Source organism: Ursus maritimus, unplaced genomic scaffold (assembly GCF_017311325.1).
Source record: "Ursus maritimus isolate PB19 unplaced genomic scaffold, ASM1731132v1 scaffold_34, whole genome shotgun sequence".
NCBI classification, from domain to species: domain Eukaryota; kingdom Metazoa; phylum Chordata; class Mammalia; order Carnivora; family Ursidae; genus Ursus; species Ursus maritimus.
Genome location: NW_024426008.1, coordinates 29,009,467 through 29,029,215, shown reverse-complemented (window position 1 = coordinate 29,029,215; position 19,749 = coordinate 29,009,467). Strand labels below are relative to the sequence as shown.

At 41.7% G+C, this 19,749-nt stretch overlaps 1 protein-coding gene and 1 non-coding gene across 2 annotated transcripts in view; both read right to left on the bottom strand.

The window, feature by feature from the left end:
- Nucleotides 1-19,618, bottom strand: part of IARS1 (isoleucyl-tRNA synthetase 1) — a 64,242-nt gene extending 44,624 nt beyond the window's left edge. The window contains exons 1-6 of the mRNA XM_008690857.2: nucleotides 19,516-19,618; nucleotides 12,483-12,608; nucleotides 11,596-11,752; nucleotides 11,234-11,353; nucleotides 9,057-9,139; nucleotides 3,265-3,382 (exon numbers count right to left, since the gene is read on the bottom strand). Of these exons, the coding sequence (XP_008689079.1) occupies nucleotides 3,265-3,382; nucleotides 9,057-9,139; nucleotides 11,234-11,353; nucleotides 11,596-11,752; nucleotides 12,483-12,601 (597 nt within the window). The 5' untranslated portion in view covers nucleotides 12,602-12,608; nucleotides 19,516-19,618. The remainder of the gene's footprint in view (nucleotides 1-3,264; nucleotides 3,383-9,056; nucleotides 9,140-11,233; nucleotides 11,354-11,595; nucleotides 11,753-12,482; nucleotides 12,609-19,515) is intronic.
- Nucleotides 16,440-16,571, bottom strand: LOC121100173. Its single transcript, XR_005831909.1, has one exon. It is a non-coding gene; the product is annotated as a small nucleolar RNA SNORA84 (small nucleolar RNA).
- Nucleotides 19,619-19,749: the final 131 nt, after the last annotated feature.

Sequence of the window (19,749 nt, the reverse complement as noted above, 5' to 3'; positions counted from 1 at the left end):
ATGTATCAAGAGGAATAATATTACAGTTTCACTACTGTAATGACCTATTTTAATATTAAATCCATAAAAAGTTAGGTCACCAAAATAATGGTTTTGGAAGACAGAATTATTCTTTATTCTAAAATATAAAAATGAGTCATTTTAAAACACAATGTACTTAAAACTGCAATATGCCAATATTAATTCAGTTCATTAAATAAAAAACTGGTTCCAACTCTATGCTGACATGAAAATACCGGATTTTTAAAATTATTTAATAGATAGCTCAGTATAAACACTCATCCCCTGACCCAAGCCCACTCACTGCATTTTGAATAAAGTGCCCCGAGGAGGAGGAGCTCTACAAACTTCACCCCACCCACACGGGAACCGTCAGACACACTGAAGGAGTGCTGGCCTGTGTGCCTGGAATGCCAGTGTCAGGAATCACAGGCCCAAGGCACTACCCCAGCAAGGCTGGAGACGGTGCACCGGAACAAACACACATAACCTACCGTTCTCTTTTGCTGAAAACAACATTACTGGGACCATTAGCAGAATCAACCTACAGATTAGATGGTAATATTTATCAGTGTTGATTCCCTAACGTTAGTTACTTAAGAGTATGGATTTTAAGAAATATGTACTTATGTACTTAAGCCTTTAGAGGAAAAGGGACATCATGTCCGCAACCTACTCTGAAAGGGTCCTGTGCTACCGCCATGCCCTCGGAGAGCGGACAATGCAGACGTGGTGAAAGAGGGTGACCATCACTGAAAGGCGAACAAGAATTCTTGTAACTTTTCAGTAAGTCTAAAATTATGTCAAAAGTTAGAAACAAAACCAAACCTTGGTTGCAACCAACATAACTGTAGAATGGCTAGAGAGAAAAGACAGAAAATGCTAACTAAGTCTGGCAAGAAAGCAGAGTAATCAGAACCGCCTGGTGGGAGCACAAATCAGGACACCCACCTTGAAGTGGGTGGGAGGCAGCAAACCATGAGGTATGGGCCAACTCTGGCTGTCACCCGTGCTCTTACGCCCCAAGAGAGAAGAATGGTTTTGACAGAGTTGAGTACTTGCAACAGAGACCATCCAGCCCACAAGGCCTGAAATACTATCTGGCCCTTCAGTTTGCCGACCCCAGTACTACAGCTAAATGTTAAGTACACCTTACGGCTCAGTAATTCCGCTCCTGGGTATGTAACCCACAGAAGAAATGTGTAAAAATGCTCCCCACTTCTAGAACGTTCACAGTAGCACTACTGATCAGAGCCCCAGACTGGAAATCACCTGAATACCCATCAATGGTGCAGTGGGTGAGTTAAGTGCAGACAGTAATTAAAACGATGATCTACGACTACACACAACACGGATGACTTTTCACAACTGTCATCTTGAGCAAGAGAGCCCAGACACAAAAAAGAATGTAGGGCACAATTCGTCTCTATATAGTACAGTGCCTGAAAAGGTAGACAACATCAAGAAGTTCAATACTTTTATATCCCACAACTGGTTTACCTTCTCGAACAGAAACTCAGTTTGCTTCTGCACAGTCTGCTCGTCCCCAGAGAATGCACTTGTGTATTTACAGGAGAGGATGCCCTCTGAACGCTCTAGCAGCTCGCAAGCTAGTCAGGGGACCTAACACGTAGAAATCTAGAAGCCAACGAAAACACCAGCGTTTAAGTGCACAGGACTTACGTTTAAAAATGTTCTTAGCAACACTGTTTGCTACCATTAAGAAAAAAGGCTATACCCTTCAAAACAACTCAAAATGTCTATCAGAAGAATGAGTACCTTGCAATCTGTCATATGAAACACACAGCGGATAGAAGTTAACTTAAAGCTACATGTATCAAGAGGAAGACTCTTTAAAACTTAACATTTCCTGTGAAAGGCAAGGTACAGAGTAAGTACAATGGATGAGATTAAAGACAAGCGTGAGAATGCTATATACTGTTTATGAATACTTCGGCAGGTAGTAAAAGTATAAACACGTGCACGGAAAGAAACATCAAATTCCACACAGCCGTTACCTACCAGGCTGTGAAGTGGAGAGAAACTGTGCACTATTCACTTGCACAGAAACGAGAACGAAAGACCCCTAACTCCACAGAATACAGGTGACTGTCACCAACAGCGTGCTGAGAAAAGCCAGATACAAACGGGCGCCATTTTAAACAGTGACCTCCCTTCGTGACACACACGCTGAAGGAAGGACACCGACAAACATGAGCTTCCAATTTCTACAAAATACGGACGGCGATGGACACATAACCAGCAAAATGCACTGTAGGAAACTCTAAAACCTGTTTCCTACACAACGATTTGCAAGGGGAAAAAAGGGGGAAAGACAGCAAAATGGAGACCACATGAAAACAAACCTGAAAGACAACCGCTGCCACACACGCACCTTCCTTAGATCCTGATTGAAACAACAACAGAGAAGAGGGAAGAGGTCTGGTATTCGAGAGACAAAGAGAGATGTGAACACTGATGATACCGACCACTAGGATATTTCATATTACTGATGACTGTGGACTTTCTTAGGTGTGAGAGTGGTATTATGGTAATGTTAAAAAAAATAAAGTTTTCTTGAGTTTAAAAATATATAATGTATCTGTAACACTTTCCAAACAAATTGGGTCCTTTAAAAACAAGGAGGGCTAGATGAAGTCTCAGAAACGAAAACACCTCCTGAACACACACACGAGAACAGACGTTCCACGTCTCAGGCTCACTGCCATTACCGTCTTCTAGAGAAGGTAAAGCAGTGAAGGTACTTTGGTGAACATCGGACCCGTCTCAACTCTCCCATCAGAGCAGCGGCAGTAGTTATTCCGCTCATCAGGAAAGAGAAGATACTGTCAACTGAGGACAAGCCAGACTTGCTTCCAAATACTCATAATGAATGAGTGATACCACAAGGTGCCGGATGAGGCTTCCTCATCCAAACCAACAAATCTTCCAAAAGCAGTGACCTGAGAGAAACAGGGCAGAGGTGGACTTATTAACCTGAGAGAGGCACCACGATACAGTCAAAATAAGCAGAAGCTATCACGTGGAGACACACCATTCAGAAATCTCACGGGGGAACAAAATTCCTCACTTTTGCCCTTCACAGACCTCAGTTCAGTGACTGGCAACATTACCAGCACTCCGTAAGAAACGGTCGATCTGACGGACTCCCAAGGCTAACATTCCACACAGGGACTGGTTACTGTGATCACAACCCTTTGACTTCCATATGCACAAGTTAATGCCTGATGACGTCACACGCACCTTGTAGTTCTGGTGAGATTCAAAGTTGGAAAGTGGAGTGTTGCACGCGGTGGAGAAAGGCATGACTTTCACACCTCTATACACAAGGCCTTTATCATAGAGCTGCTTGAAGACCCACCTACCAAGTAAAGACACAGTTTTACAACAATGACACAACCAAAATCCTGTCCCCCCAAACTCAGACATTTATGCCAGTTTGTCTATCAGCTAATCAAATGGAAACATCCTGTCTCTCAACTGGGGACTAGCTGGTAAATTACAACAAAGTCGTAGGAGACGTTGTATAGACATTAACAGTGTTCACATCTGTCGATGCAAAGATGTTCATGACTTGATGTTGAGTGAGAAAAGCAATCCACACCATATTGTACACTGAGGTACTAACTGGATAAAACTACGTATCCATTTTTAGAGATGCTGAAAAAGCAAATTTTTACCAATATGTTAACTATGGCTGGATATCAGAGTTTTTGCTTTTCTTAGTAGTTTTCTGGTGTACTGCTTAAATTTTACTATAATGGGCAGTTTTACAAAGGCAATTTAAAAAGAATAAGTAATTGGGATTAGGATATCTCTCCTACAGTTAGTCAAAAACTTTTACTAACATTTAACCGTGTTGCTTTAAGCTAAATGTACCAAGATGCTGAAATGTCAATGGTAACAGTTATCCTGGGGTCTCCTGTGGTGCCTACTCACCTGTCCCAGCTGGATGTCAGGATGCGTTGGTGGGAACCCTTCATTCTGTCTTTAGGTACAATTTTTATAGTCCAATTTACGTGCTTGGTACATTAAATAAATTTAAACTCTTTCCCATTTGCCAAAATACATTTTTATGGAAAACTGCATATTTTCTCATAGTATTACTTGGCTTTAAACAAAGATTAAAAAGTGATGTTTTATATAAAATTTCCCATTTATTATTTTTTTATCGGGGCATTACTGACATGTAGCACTATATCAGATTCAGCAATATGAGGATTTGTATTTGTACACACTGCACAATCATCACCATACTAAGTCTAGTCACCATCCACCACTAAGGTTACAACAATTTTTTTTTTTTATAATGAGAACTTCTAAGATTTATCATCTGGGCACCTTTAAATATGTGCTACAATATTACTGACTACAGTCACCACGCTGTATGCTACATCTCCGTGATTTACATATAACTGGAAGTTTGTACCTCTTGACTCCCTTTACTCATTGCCCACCTCCAATCCCTCTTCCCTCTGGCAAATACCACTCTGCTGTGTCTTTAAGTTTTGTTATTTTATTTTTTGAAAGATTTATTTATTTGACAGACAGAGTGAGCTCGAGCACAAGCAGGGGAAGCGCAGGCAGAGGGAGAAGCAGGCTCCCCGCTGAGCCGGGAGCCCAATGTGGGACTCGAACCCAGGACCCTGAGATCATGACCCGAGCCAAAGGCAGACGCTTAAACGACTAAGCCACCCAGGTGCCCCAAGTTTTGTTGTTTTAGATTCCACATGTAAGTGAATCATACGGTATTTATCTTTCTGACTTACGTCACTTAGCATAATACCCTCAAGGTCCACCCATTTTGTCAAATGTCAAGAATTACTCTTTCTAATGGCTGAATAATGTTCTATTTTACACACACCACTCCCCCATATCCTTTTCTTGGGGGGAGGGGAGGGAGGAAGGGAGAGAATCTTTTTTTTTTTTTAATTTTTTTTTATTTTAATGATTTTTTTATTATATTATGTTAGTCACCATACAGTACATCCCCGGTTTCCGATGTAAGGCTCGATGATTCATTAGTTGTGTATAACACCCAGTGCACCATGCAATACGTGCCCTCCTTACTACCCATCACCAGCCTATCCCATTCCCCCACCCCCCTCCCCTCTGAAGTCCTCAGTTTGTTTCTCATAGTCCATAGTCTCTCATGTTTCATTCCGAAGGGAGAGAATCTTAAACAGGCTGCATACGCAGTGTGGAGCCCGATGTGGGGCTCAATCTCACAACCCTGATATTGTGACCTGAGCCAAAATCAAAAGTTGGATGCTTAACTGACTGAGCAAACCAGGGGCCACCCCCCCATTTTTTTTTTTTTTTTTTAAAGATTTTATTTTATTTTGGAGATGAGAGCACCCAGGTAAGCAGGGTAGGGGCAGAGGTAGAAGGAGAGAGAATCTCAAGCGGACTCCACGTGAGCATAGAGCCTGGCATGGGGCTTGATCTCACTGACCCTGAGATTGTGACCTGAGTCAAAATCAAGAGTTGGACGCTCAACTGACTGAGTCACCCAGACACCCCCCCAACATCCTTTTTATCTGTTTGTCAATCAGTGCACTTTTAGGTTGATACCGTATCTTGGCAACTGTAAATAATATTGTGCTGAAGGGCACATACTTTTTTTCCGAATTAGTGTTTTTGGGTTTTTCTGATAAATACCCAGAAGTAGAATTACTGTATCATATGGTATTTCTGTTGTAAATTTTTGAGGTCCCTCTATATTGTGGCAGTCCACTTGTCTCCATTTCATTGAGGTTTCTTCTTGTTGTTTTGTTTAGAACTTGTCCTCATTTTGCTTGATTCTCTGGGTTTCTTTGTACCAGGCAAAACCTCTACGTCTCCCACTCTTGAAGGAGCACTCTTATGCAGGAGATGAACTTTACTGTTCAACCTTGCCCTAGAGTTCTTGGTTGTCTCTCAAACCCTTGTGAGTGTCTAAGCAGCCTGACTGTATTTTCAATAGGTCACAGCTGGTGAAAGTGTTCCAAGACCTATGAGTGTACCAGGGCAAGTTTTGTCAGAACCTAGTTTCAGGCTGAATGTGAATCCAGACACTCAGGCAGCAGCTTTTATAAAACACGCAAATAGGGGCGCCTGGGGGGCTCAGTCGGTAAAGGCTCTGCCTTTGGCTCAGGTCATGATCTCGGGGTTCTGGGATCGAGCCCCACACCAGGCTCGCTGCTCAGTGGGGAGTCTGCTTCTCCCTCTTCCTCTGTGCTAATAAAAAATAAAATCCTAAAAAAAATAAAGTATGCCAATGTATACAGCCATGTGGGACACACTGTAAAGCTTGTGGACTTCCAGCTCAGGCAATTTGGAGGTGTCGTCTGGCTATCAACGGCAAAAACTGGGTCTCCAGACAACTGTATGAACTTTTTTCTGGGAGGTATCAGTGAGCTGGAGTGAGGCTGAGGGACAGCACAAATACGGTGTCCCCTGGGGCACATTCCTGAGGGCACCTTTGTAGCCCACAGATATAGTGGTAAACCTGAAGCCCACCCCTCAGCTGGAAGCTCTAGGACAAGTAAATCAATCAATCAATCAATCAATCAATCTTTGCCTCCCCTACCCATCTTAATGTAGGCCTTTTGTTGTGCAGGAGTTGTTCAGCTAGTTTTCATGTCTTTCCCAGGGAACTGTAGGTATGTGACAGTAAGTGACTTTCGGATATTCCTATGCTGCCAACTTAGCACAAATTTCTCAAAGTTTTCTGTTTTTTAAGATTTTACTTATCTGTTTGGGGGAGGGGGAGAAAACAAGTAGCGGGAGAGGCAGAGGGAAAAGCAGACTCCTTGCTGAGCACAGAGCCTGATGTGGGGCTCGATTCCAGGACACTGGGATCATGACCTGAGCTGAAGTCAGATGCCTAACCGACTGAGCCACCCAGGCACTCCTCAAATTTCCCAAGTTTAAACTCAGTCTTAAATTATATGCTTTGATTCAAGGACATTCACAGAAGACTAGAGAAGGAATATTAGATTTGGTATCATAGACCCAGTTTGAAACCTAGGAATCATAAAATAAACTATGATCTCAGACAAGTCAGTCACCTGCCTACACCTCAAACAGGGTCCAAACCCAATTCAAAGGACTCTCTAAATCATCTGGGAAAACTGATATGGAAGTACTTTATATCAAAAGTCAGTCAAAAGCACCGACTCAATCTAAATTATCTGCCATTATCAATGTTATCATTATTAAAGGTATCTCCTACTATCTTTTTATATTCCCTCTAAACCCATGTGCCTTACTTATGTGCCAACATGTTCCTCAGGAGTAACTAACATTCTAATACTGAGAAGCTTTAAAAACCGTTTTCCTCTGATTCCAGTACGCTTTCATGTAAAGTGAGAAGTATTACACAGAGCTATATTGCCCAACATAGTAGGCACTAGCCACATGTGCTCTTTTAAAAAAAAAAATTATTTTTAAGTAATCTCTACACCCAACATAGGGCTCGAACTTCCAACCCTGAGATCAAGAGTCACACTCCAACTGAGCCAGGCAGGCACCCCCACATGTGCTCACTTAAATTAAAACTAAAATGAGATATTCAGTTTCTTGGCCATACCGGCCACATTTAAGTGCTTGACAGCCCTAATCCAGAGCATTAATAGTATCTTTTTTTCAGGTGTTTAACCCAAATCCTGGTTTTTAGAGCTTCTCTCATCATGAGAATTCTAGCTGCTCAGTGAATGGAAAGCCCCCTCTCCAGAGTCTCTGGCATGTCAGAGACTCTTATCAGCTTCCGACCTCGGATATGTGGGTCTGGAGATGCGACCACAGGGGCCTGCCAAGTCAGGGTCTGAGAACTGTCCCCCAAAGCACCTAGCTCCTCAAAGGCCACGGACTCGTGCCAAGCACATACAACAGATCTTGACTAACAGAAATGCAAGCCAGTGGACAGGATGGCAGTAAGAGCCACAAGAGCCTACAGGGCAGCACAAGGACAGGGCACAGCACAAAACAGCTTTGCAACTCCCGTCACTACACATAATTTAATCAACGCAGGACTTCCTCCTGGCCTGAGGTACGTACTGAGGGCGCTTTTGGAATCATAATAATGGTGCCTGCTTGCCCAGTAAGGATATGTAATAATTCTCATACTATTTTAAGAGGTTCACCTATTAAGACTTTGACATTGCAACACTTTTTTTCTAATAGCAAAAAGAAGTAACAATAGTAAGAAGAAGTAACTTGCTATGCAAGTGACTGCACTATGCAACTTGTCTCAGTATAAAATTCAAGTACACAAGGTCTTAGACTTACTAAACAAAACAAAAACAAAAAAAAACACTTCAGAAACTTAAATTCCCTAAATTTGATACCAATTTGGCAAAAAAAAAAAAAAAAAAAAAAAAACCCACAAAACCCTTTAACTGACATCAGGCCATTTATATCCTGTTTTATCTACTTAGCATGAGCAATTGTGTTCTGATGCAAAAATACTAATGTATTTGATTACAGGTTGCTGCTCGACCTGTTGGAGCCGTTATATACCCCAGAATACATGCATATCCTATTACCTTAGCAGAATCCAAAATTTACTGAATTCAAAAACAAATCGAGGGGTTGAGAGAGAGAAACAGTTGGTGCACAGAGGATTTTTAGGACAATGAAAATACTCATATATGATGCTAACATGATGATTACATGTCATTTGTCCAAACCCACAGAACATACAACACCAAGAGTGAACCTTAACGTAAATTATGGACTTGGGTTATTATGATGTGTCGGTGCATATCATCAACGGTAACAATGTCCCATTCTCGTGGGGATGTTGGTAGTGGAGGAGGCCATGCATGCGTGGGGGCAGGGAATAGGGGAAACCTCTGTACCTTCCTCTCATTTAGCTATGAACCTAAACGTGCTCTAAAAAAATAAAATAAAGCTTTAAAAACAAAAAACAAATCCATCCCAAAGACTTTAGATAAATAATTATGAATCTGAAAAACTGATTCATGCTAGAGAATCTCTCCACTAAGCAATAAACAGAATATTCATTATATTTAAATTTCAAGTAAACCTACCAGACAGATTCCATGAATTGTGGATACAGAGTTTTGTAGTCATTGTCAAAGTCAATCCATCGGCCAAGCCTGGTAACGGTGGACTTCAAGAATATGAATATTAGGGTTATTAGACAATGATATTTGTTACCGCACATCAGCGTGTCATTTCTATCGTCACCACATACAATGATTTTGGGGAAACAGAACCACCAATGGTTCAGGTAAACCTATACTCTAAACAACACGCTACATAAGGTTAAGAACCAGTTTTCTTGGCATTCATCCTATAATGCAGACGACGTCACTTATAAATATTAGTATTCCTTTATAAAAGTCTACCCAAACTACCATTTGGCAAATACCACAGGTGTAATTGTTGTCGACAAGAATCATCAAGGGATGCTAAAATTCATAAACAAAAGTATAAGAAAGAGGGTATTTGCAAAGACTCTCCCCACAGCATACTTAATTATAAAGGAAAAACTGCAAATTAACAATGGAGAACCCTGACATATATTATCTTAGTGAACACAATTAATGTCACGAATGAGACATATCAGCGTCACAGGCCTCCTGATACTGACACACCGAGAAGGGCATGATGTCACTTCTGAGCACTCTTGTCAAAAATGCATACATAACCTAAACTTAATCATGAGAAAACATCAGACTGTGGGGGACTTTATACAGAATAACTGGTCTGTACTCTTTGAAAGTGACAAGGTCGGGTGCCTGGCTGGCTCAGCTGGAAGAGCATGCGACTCCTGATTTTCGGGTTGTAAGCTTGAGCCCCACGTTGGGTGTAGAGATTAAATAAGTAAATAAACTTTAAAAAAAAAAAGTGATAAGGTCATGAAGGACAAAAAAAGACTGAGGGAATCCTCTGGATTGAAGGAGAAAAGGAGGTATGACAACTATATGCGATGTGTGTTCCTAGACTGGATCCTGTTTCAGAAATAATTAGTGGAACAACTGGTTGAACTTGAAGAAGGTCTACTATACTGTATCAGTGTTAATTTCTTGCTTTTGATAATTATATTATGATTATTGAAGGTGTTAGAATTTGGGGAAGTTAGGCAAATACGAGAATTCTTCACAACTGTTTTTGAAGCTGTTCTAATGAATTATTTCAAAAACAAAAAGCGTAAAAAAAAAAAAGCCACATGCATATTACATTCATTAGATTTTTCCTTCTGGCAACCAGGCAAGAAAGTTTGACTGAATCAACTTAGGTAAAAAAAAAAAAATTATTTTTAATAAAAAATTTAAAAATTAAAAAAATAAAGAGTTAAGGAGCTTTGATTTTCAGGCTGATGAAATCAGATTTTATTTACCAACAAAGAGAAACTACTCAAAATTCTGAGCAGAGAAGACCACGATGAGCAGTCTTGTGGGAGAAATAACTGGCAGGATGAGTGCAAAGAATGGGAGCACCAGCCCAATCAGGAGATGGTTACAGAAACTCAGGGAGGGGGGTGAAGGGCCAGGGACAGCCCGTAGGAATGCAATGACTTGACAAGAGACACTGAAGAAGAAAGACTGGTTGTGAGGATAGCGTGTGAAGCCTGGAAGACTGATACTATCCGCGGAATACGGAACTCTGAATAACAGCAAGTTTGAGAAGTCAAAGTGGTAAGACAGTGAGGTGGAAAAACAGAAGTCAGACATGTTTTTAAGATACATAGACACACTAGCTGGAGAACCAGGGCAGAGAGGGGGCCTCTGCTCCTCCACCCATCCGAACAAGAGAGGCAGGAGCTCTGCCAGCCCTTCACAGGACTTACGAACAGAAGCAGTAGGATGGGAGTCAAATTAATAGAACACTGAGGCCAAATTGGAATTGTTTTTAACACCAGAATTTTTTTACTGCAACATTCAACTTAATCCTTTTGCTAGGACAACCTGATTCCTGTCATACTCAGAGAGCAGGTAGGAGATTAAGTACTGAAGATCAGTCAACCACATAGAAATCAGAAAAAACAGGGTGCAGTTTAAGCTAATGGCTTAATAGGGTTGTAGGTGGAAGTTAAATACTTCTTTAAAGTGGCTGGTCAACTCTCTTAGGTCACAACCTCACACAGATAGCCATACTTTTGGACACATCTCATAAAAAGCACAAAACGAGTATAAACCTTTTCAACTCCTATTTAAAAATTAAAGTTTTTGTTCATTTTACTGAAAATAACCCAACATACCTTCCACTCAGTAGAATATCTCATCACAATTGCTCGGCACTGATTGTTATACTCCACAATGCCCATTTTGGCTACATCCTCTGGTCCTCTGATTCCCAGTGTCTTATCAATTTCATATTCCTGAAAATGTGCGATAAGACTGTTAACATCCCTACCCTCTGAAATAAATGCAATTCAGCATTCTAGAAAAAAACACAAATTTTAAAAAATTGGATCTCAAAAGTCTATAGAGAAAATGAACTATAAATAATATTGTAGAAAGAAAATACATTGTAGGAAAAATTCATATTAACATATTATATGATAAAATCCAATGCTTATTAAGAACTCAGAACCTTGTAAGGCTGGGGACTCAAACATACCACAGGTAAGCCATGACAATCCCATCCAAATCTTCTGTCAACATGAAACCCACTCTGGTGAGCGTATCTGGTAACTATATCTTTAATTGTCCCTGCAAGTATATGTCCATAGTGAGGCAGTCCAGTTGCAAAAGGAGGCCCATCATAGAACGTAAATCTAACAGGAAATGAAGAGGTATTAAGTTACTTTAAAATAGCAAAAGTAAATCTAACAGGAAATGAAGAGGTATTAAGTTACTTTAAAATAGCAAAAATTTAGGATAACATTTTTCTACAGATAGCTGCTATCATAGTAGAGTCTCCGGGGAGAAGAAAAGCAGCAAGACCAGAAAATTCACAGACGTAAATGGTTAGATATTTACTGGAGGTCCTGCCTTCAAAAAAGCTAGTGACGGCAGAGCTGGAATGACCTCCGTCACACTATCCACACTTAGTTTATTAGATCCATGACATAAGGCAGGTTATTCATCCCGATCCTGAGTTATCCATCAGTAAAACAGGAACAAACATCTCATAAAGTTTCTGAATACAGGAGATACATGATGAAAACAGTAAGAAAGGACTGGTTTTTAAGTGAATGGAGACTAGAGGCAGGTAGTACTCCAACAGGAAGCTAAGACTAGTCTAGTGTTTAAGTGCAGGTAGTGAGAATGAGAAAAGTAGAATGGAAGAGGGTGATACACAAATGCTATACAGACTTCTTAAAGAAACGGAATCTTCCCTAATAAATAAAAAACTCATCCACTCAACATGTACCTACTGCTGAAAGTACCCACTCTGTAGAAGAGCTAGGAGACTCTGGGCACACAAAGATGAATGAAGCTTCTGCCTTCATGGAACTCAGTCTAATCTTAAGGACTCTGCCATTACCAAAGAAATTCACATACTTTGGCTTATGTTTTGATTGCTTTAAGCATTCCTGAAAACAGTTAAATTCGGACCAGAACTGCAAGATTTTCTCTTCTTCAGCAGGAAAATTGATGTTTTCTGGAACTTGCTGAACCATTCTGTTGCTGCAAGAGAAAATCAAATTTATTATTCTTAACAGAGAAGTCTAGTAATAACAGAGTGGTGTACACTGAGTGTACGTATTACTACCCGTGACACTACACAATACCATAAAAAACATTACAGCTTTTTAAAATTATAGTTCACACACCACGAAGTTTACCCTTTAGAGTGTACAATTCAATGCTTTTTAGTGTATTCACAAGGTTGTGCAACCACGAGCACGCTCTAATTCCAGAACATCTTCATCACCGCTCTGCCCTGCCCGCTCTGAAAACCTGTCAACATTAGCAGTCCTTCTCCACTCCCTTCTTCCCCAGCCCCCTGGCAACCATTAATCTGCTTTCTGCTCTATGAGTTTTCTTACTCAGGACATTTCATATAAATGGAATCTTGTGTCTAGTTTCTTAGAATTTATTATGTTTTCAAAGTTCATCCATGTTGTAACACATCTTCATACTTCATTACTTTTTATGGCTATGCCACAGTTTACCCATTCATTAATTCATGGACATTAGGAATGTTTCCACTTTTTGGCTATTATGAACAATCCTGCTATGAATATTCACATATAAGTTTTTGTGTGGACATGTTTTCAGTTCTCCTGGTTCTGCATCCAGGAGAAGAATTGCTGGATCATATGGTAACTGTATTTAACTTTTGAGAAACTACCAAAAATATTTTCTAAAGCTGCTGCCTCATTTTACAGTCTCCCAGCAGTATTTCAGTTTTTCTACATCCTCACTCCTGACTGTCGATTTCTGGATTATAGGAAATCCTAGTAGGTATGAAGTGGTAGCTCATTATGATTTTGATTTGCATTTCCTAATGATTAGTGATGCTGACCACATTTTCACGTGCTTATTGGCAGTATTTATATCTCATTTGGAGAAATTACCATTCATCCTTTGTCCAATGTTTAAACTGGGCTGTCTTTTAATTGTTGCGTTATAAGAGTTCTTCATATATTCTAGACACAAGTCCCTTATCAGTTACAGAATTTGGAAAAATTTTCTCCCATTCTGTGTCTTTTTTTTTTTTTTAAGATTTCATTTATTTATTTGAGAGAGCGAGCGAGAGCGAGCACAAGTAGGGGGAGGAGCAGAGAAGGAGGGAGAGGCAGACTCCCTGCTGAGTGAGGAGCCTGACATTCGGCTCAACCCCAAAACCCTGATCCAAGCTGAAGGCAAGCACTTCACGGACTGGCCATCCAGACACCCCCTGTAGGTTCTTTATTTTCTTCACCTTACTTGCTAAAGCACCAACACTTTTAATTTTAGTGAAGTCAGTTTATCTACTTTTTGTTTTGTTACTTGAGCTTTTGGTCTCATATTCAAGAAGCCGCTACCTAAACAAAGTTGTGAAGGGTTAGCTCTTGCTTTTAGGTTGTTGATCTATTTTAAATTATTTTCGTATATTGTGTGAAGTAGGAATACATAGTACTTTTTTTTTTTTTTTTAATATTTTATTTGAGAGAGAACGAGAGTGAGCGAGAAGCAGACTCCCCGGTGATCAAGGAGCCTGATTCAGGACTCGATCTCAGGACCCCAAGATCACAACCTGAGCCGAAGGCAGATGGTTAACTAACTGAGCCACCCAGGTGCCCCAGTACTTTTTGATTATTGTAAAACTTGTTTCCAAATCACATTCTTCACTTATTTCTTAACTATAATGTAACATTAGACAATATACTTCTAAGAGGAAAAGAAAATCTTGGAAATTTATGTAAGGATACTAAAAATTCATTAACCTGAAAAAAATGTCTCAAAGTATTTAAGAATTCTTACCTACACTCACAGGACAGAAAGCACTTCTGTTGAGATAACCTCGTTTCTTTAAGGAAAACAGTAAAATCTAAAAAAAATGTAAAGCTAGGGGCGCCTGGGTAGCTCAGTCGTCAAGCATCTGCCTTCGGGCTCAGGGTGTGATCCTCAGGGTCCTGGGATCAAGCCCCGCATCAGGCTTCTCCGCTGGGAGCCTGCTTCTTCCTCTCCCACTCACCCTGCTTGTGTTCCCTCTCTCACTGGCTCCGTCAAATAAATAAATAAAATCTTAAAAAAAAAATGTAAAGCTAAAAAGATGAGACTCCTACATTCAAGTAATTCCTAACTCATTCCAATTTTCTATTTTATCCCTTTTATTGCTTATTCATGATTTTTCTATCAGACAAGCTGCATACATCCTGGATTTAGCCCCTAGTGAGAGAAATCTTAAAGTGGCTTTTTAAGAGTTTTGCTAATAACCCCTGCAGAAACACCTGATCAATCTGGGACTTAAATATTTAGTGAAAATCCTCCAACCCATCCTCCTCAAAGCCTACATATTCTTACTTAATAATTCTTTTTTTTTTTTAAGATTTTATTTATTTATTTGACAGAGATAGAGACAGCCAGCGAGAGAGGGAACAAGCAGGAGGAGTGGGAGAGGAAGAAGCAGGCTCATAGCAGAGGAGCCTGATGTGGGGCTCGATCCCATAATGCCGGGATCACGCCCTGAGCTGAAGGCAGAAGCTCAACCGCTGTGCCACCCAGGCGCCCCCTTACTTAATAATTCTAATAAGGTTGGTGACCAGGTTTCTAAGCCAACATCAGATTAAAAGGGGACAAGATAGCTAATAATGAGAAAACAACAGAGAAGATGGAGAATCTTAAGAACTCAAGAACTTGGGGCGCCTGGGTGGCTCGGCCGGTTTGGCGTCTGCCTTCAGCTCAGGTTATGATCCCAGAGTCCAGGGATTGAGCCCCGTGTCGGGATCCTTGCTCAGCGGGGAGTCTGCTTCTCCCTCTGCCTCTGCAGCTCCCCTGCTTGTGTGCACTCTGTCTCTGTCAAATTAATAAATAAAATCTTTAAAAAAAGAAAGAACTCCATAACTTTAACAGTCCAGGTAACTGACTCTAGGAGCAAAGAGACCTATATACCTAGCGAATTCTGAAAGCATCAAAACCTAAGCACTGTAACTGACACATGCCATCCAAAAAACAATTAAAAAAATACATATTTTTTTAATTTTTAAAGGTTTTTTTTTTTTTTTTTTAATAAACCAGCAGTGCCTCTCCTTTTCTTTATTTTTGAGATGTGAAGCTTTCTTTGGGTTTTATATACGGAAAACAGTAAGACAAGAACAGGTGGGCCATTTAATGAATCCAAGCATCCATTTCTGACTAGGTGTGTCATTAAATGGTATTGCACAGAAGCTGAACGGCATTTTGGATCTTTGGATCTTATTACAATGTCTGGCCTTTCATGGATGGTAAGGGTGTGAGTCTGTGCACTTAATGATCTATTAGGGGACCTGCTGGTTCAGTGACCACCTTATTAGAGGCCAACCAAAACTGAAGGGGCTACATCCGAAGATTAACAGATCTTCGGATATCAACACATTTCTTTCCGTCACTTCTAAGGCTCCTCAAGGCTGGTTCTAGAACTGCCAGCATCTATGGGAGCTGACTACAGTAGACTCGCCTGGCCCACCTTGGACACAGTCAGAACCTGCATTTTTTTTAAATTTTTTTTATTATATTATGTTAGTCACCATACAGTACATCCCCGGTTTCCGAAGAACCTGCATTTTAAATTTTAATAAGATCCCAGAGGATTCGCATGCACAGAAAAGTTTTTAAGTCACTAATCTTGAACTGTTCTAATCATTATTCAGGAACATCTATCTGAAAATTATTTATTTATTTATTTATTTATTTGAGAAAATGAGATTTAAGCTTTTGGTGTAAAGGGCTCATAAGTTTTAGAAAACTTTCTAGGAAGCTTCTATTCCCCAAAAGGTTAAGAATCAGTGATTATGCCAAACACAAAGATGCGACCTAATGGCACAGGAGGAGCCATGTATCAGTGACCGGGCTATGGCGGCTGCTGAGGAGAAACAGCCCCCATGCATAAATCACAGGGTTGCTCTGGCCCTTCACATCCACTGGAGAGCTGTACCTGCAAACAGCATCCAGTAACCACAGGGCATGGGGTGTGGGGAGCAGGAGGAGGAGGGAGATTAATCATCAGGTCATGCTAAGGGAAGCAATCTCCTCTTCCTCCTTCTTACCATAATCCTCACCCTCCAATCTTCCTATTCCAGACTCTCCCAGACCTCCTTAGCATCAACTGCCTGTTCAGAAATTTCTAGATACCCTCCTTGAACTTTACTTGTGTTTACTTCAAAAGATCCTAGAAAAACATACAAAAATACTTTAAAAATAAACATCCAAGGGCACTGGGCGGCTCAGGTGGTTAAGCATCCAGCTCTTGATTTCCACTTGGGTCATGATCTCAGGGTTTTGAGATTCAGCCCCACAGTGAGCTCTGTGCTGGGCGTGGAGGCTACCTAAGATTCTCTCTCCCCCTCTCCCTTGGCTCCTCCCCCACTCTCTCTCTCATCCTCTAAAAACAAAACAAAAATCCATCCACTTCCTTGCCACACCTGCTCGTCTTTAATTCCACTGTACTAGTAGTTCCACTATTCCTTCCCATTACCTGAAATCTGAGTCCCCCTTAACAGTACCAGATCGTCTCCACATCTAATTGATCACCAAAGCCATGTGGGTCTGACCTCTAATTCTATTTTGTTCCCTCTTCTGTCTCCCCAGGTCTTCATAGTATGTTACATGAAGTCAAATTTAACCCAAGGTGGGTCTATCTCCACCCCTTTCTCAGTTTAGTCATAGCCTTTTAACATATACCCTACAGATACACTTACCCGAATGTATAAAGTATGTACAAAGATATTAATTGAAGCACTGTTCCTATAGATAAATATCTGAAAACTTCTTACATATCCATGAATTAGTGACTAAAATAAATTATGGTACATCAGTACCATGCAGGCATTAAAAATAATCCTAATATATCAAATATACATACTGCCTATCTAATGAGAAAAAAAAAAGCAAGTCACAGTTCTAATGATTTATCCTATGTGTATTATCATTTTTAAGAGACTTAAAACAGACATATGTAAATAAAATCTATGTTTACATAATTTTATATTTGAATTTAGAAGGCTATCCAAATTTAACTATGTCTACCATGGTGGGGGTGGGAGGGCATGAAAGCACACATCTTTATTACTTCATACCACTTTTCTGGGTATGTATTAACTTTATCACAAAAACTTTTAAAATAAAGAGAAAAAATAATGTATATCCGACATACCACTTCTTAAGGAGAAGTTCTGAAAGTATAATTTCTGTATTAAAAAAAAAAAATTCAATGACTCCTTTCTCCCAATATTCTGTACAGACTTTTCACTAGGGCACTCAAGGCCACCATGATCTTACTCCAAATTACTACTCTTCCTCCTGACCTTTACTCTTACAAAACTCAAGCACTAGGTTCATCACACTGAGAAAACCACTTTCCTGATTGACTGCTTTCGCATCTGGACCTCTCCCCACATACTCTAGCACTATCTAGCTTAAAAAGGTCGCTCTCTTCCCTGAGGCTTTTATCAATCCCCTTTTTCAAAATTAATATCCCCCACCCCTAAGTCTGTTCCTCTCCTACACATTGTGGTTTCCTTCACACACTCTCCAATGCAACCGTAAATCCGCTGCCTGCAGAAGCACTCTTACTGTCTATCCTCCGGTGTGTGCCCACACACTCTTAAGCGCTCAGAAACGATCCTCTGAAGGAATCCGTTGGCCAGCATCCTTAGTTTCCATCAGTGATACTTCTCCCACCTGCCTTTTCAATCTATCCCCCACTCCATGGGCTCCTCCTGGCACCAGACAATGCTTAAAAGGATTGGCTTTGAAATCTTCCTTTTTTTTTTTTTTTTAATATATTTATTTATTTGAGAGAAAGTGCGTGAGTGGGGGCGAAGATCGGGAGAGGGAGAGAGTGTCAAGCAGATTCCACTTAAGCCCAGAGCCTGATCTGCCGCTCTGATCTCACGACCCTGAGATCATGACCTGGAAATAAAGAGTCTGACGCTCTACGGACTGAGCCACCCAAGCGCCCCTACTGATACTTACTTTTTAAAAGTTCATGGTCCTACTAGAAATCCCCTAAATCAATTACTTTGCCTCTAGTTTCATCCCTCCTGATCTTTCTGCAAAACCTGAATGCTAAAAATAAGCCCCACCCTTTTATTAAAACACGCTATTCGCTTTTGGACTCATTCCCAACACCATTTCATTTAACATCACAAACTCAGAAGGCTGGAGGCTGTCATCTCCCACTTGCTCCGTACACACCCTAAAGCTGCAGTCACTGCGGCAAAGTCCCCTCTCCTGAAGCAAGACGCACACTTCCAAATCCTGTCGTACCTCCTAGGGTCCTCCAGACTCACCCTCTCCTCCAAGTCCTACTGAGCCTCAAGGCACCAAGCTCAGGGCAGCTCCTGAGAAGAGTTCTCTTTCCCCCCGCTACATACCCCACAGGAAAACTGTCCTGCTCCGGACTGCGGGCACACGCACGAGGCACACTGCGTATTCGGCCGGGATGCTGTGCTTACTCCCCTCCAACTCCAGGCACGCGGCAACAAACCCTCCTTCCCGCGGGCTAAGACTAGACTTCTTCAGAGGAATGCCCCGATCTTCAAGTCATTTCTCCACCTTCTGAATTTCTCCAGCAAACTACCACACCAAATTCTCGCAAGCACCCAATGCGGCCATCAGGCAGAGCGGGGGTACCTGGGGCGCCCCTGCGGGCAGAGAGGGGGGAGGCTACCTGGGGAGACCCTGCGGGCACAGGGGTTCGGGGGCTACCTGGGGAGACCCTCAGGCACGGCGCGGGGGAGGGAGGTTTACCTGGGGCGGCCCCTCGGACAGGGCGGGGAATATGGGAAGACCCTGTAGGCAGGGCGGGGGTACCGGAGGGGCCCACGGGTAAGGCGAGGGTACAATAGGGGCCCGCGGGCAGGGCGGGGACTACCTGGGGCGACCCCTAGGGCAAGTCGGGGGGTACCTGCAAGGCCCCGGTGCGGGCGCACCAAGAAAGAACCGCGACCACGCCGCCGCCGGGCGTCCAGAGGTGATGCAACTCTCTGACAGCGCTGGGCAGAGAGGAAAAAGTCGGTTCACGCCGGCCAATCAGCGTGCGCTGCCCTCCACCCATCAACAAGCCGGACGGCGATTGGTGGCGCGGGCGCAGGCCCCGCCCACCCTGACGAGCGCCGCGGTGCGCGCTGGGAAGGCGGCT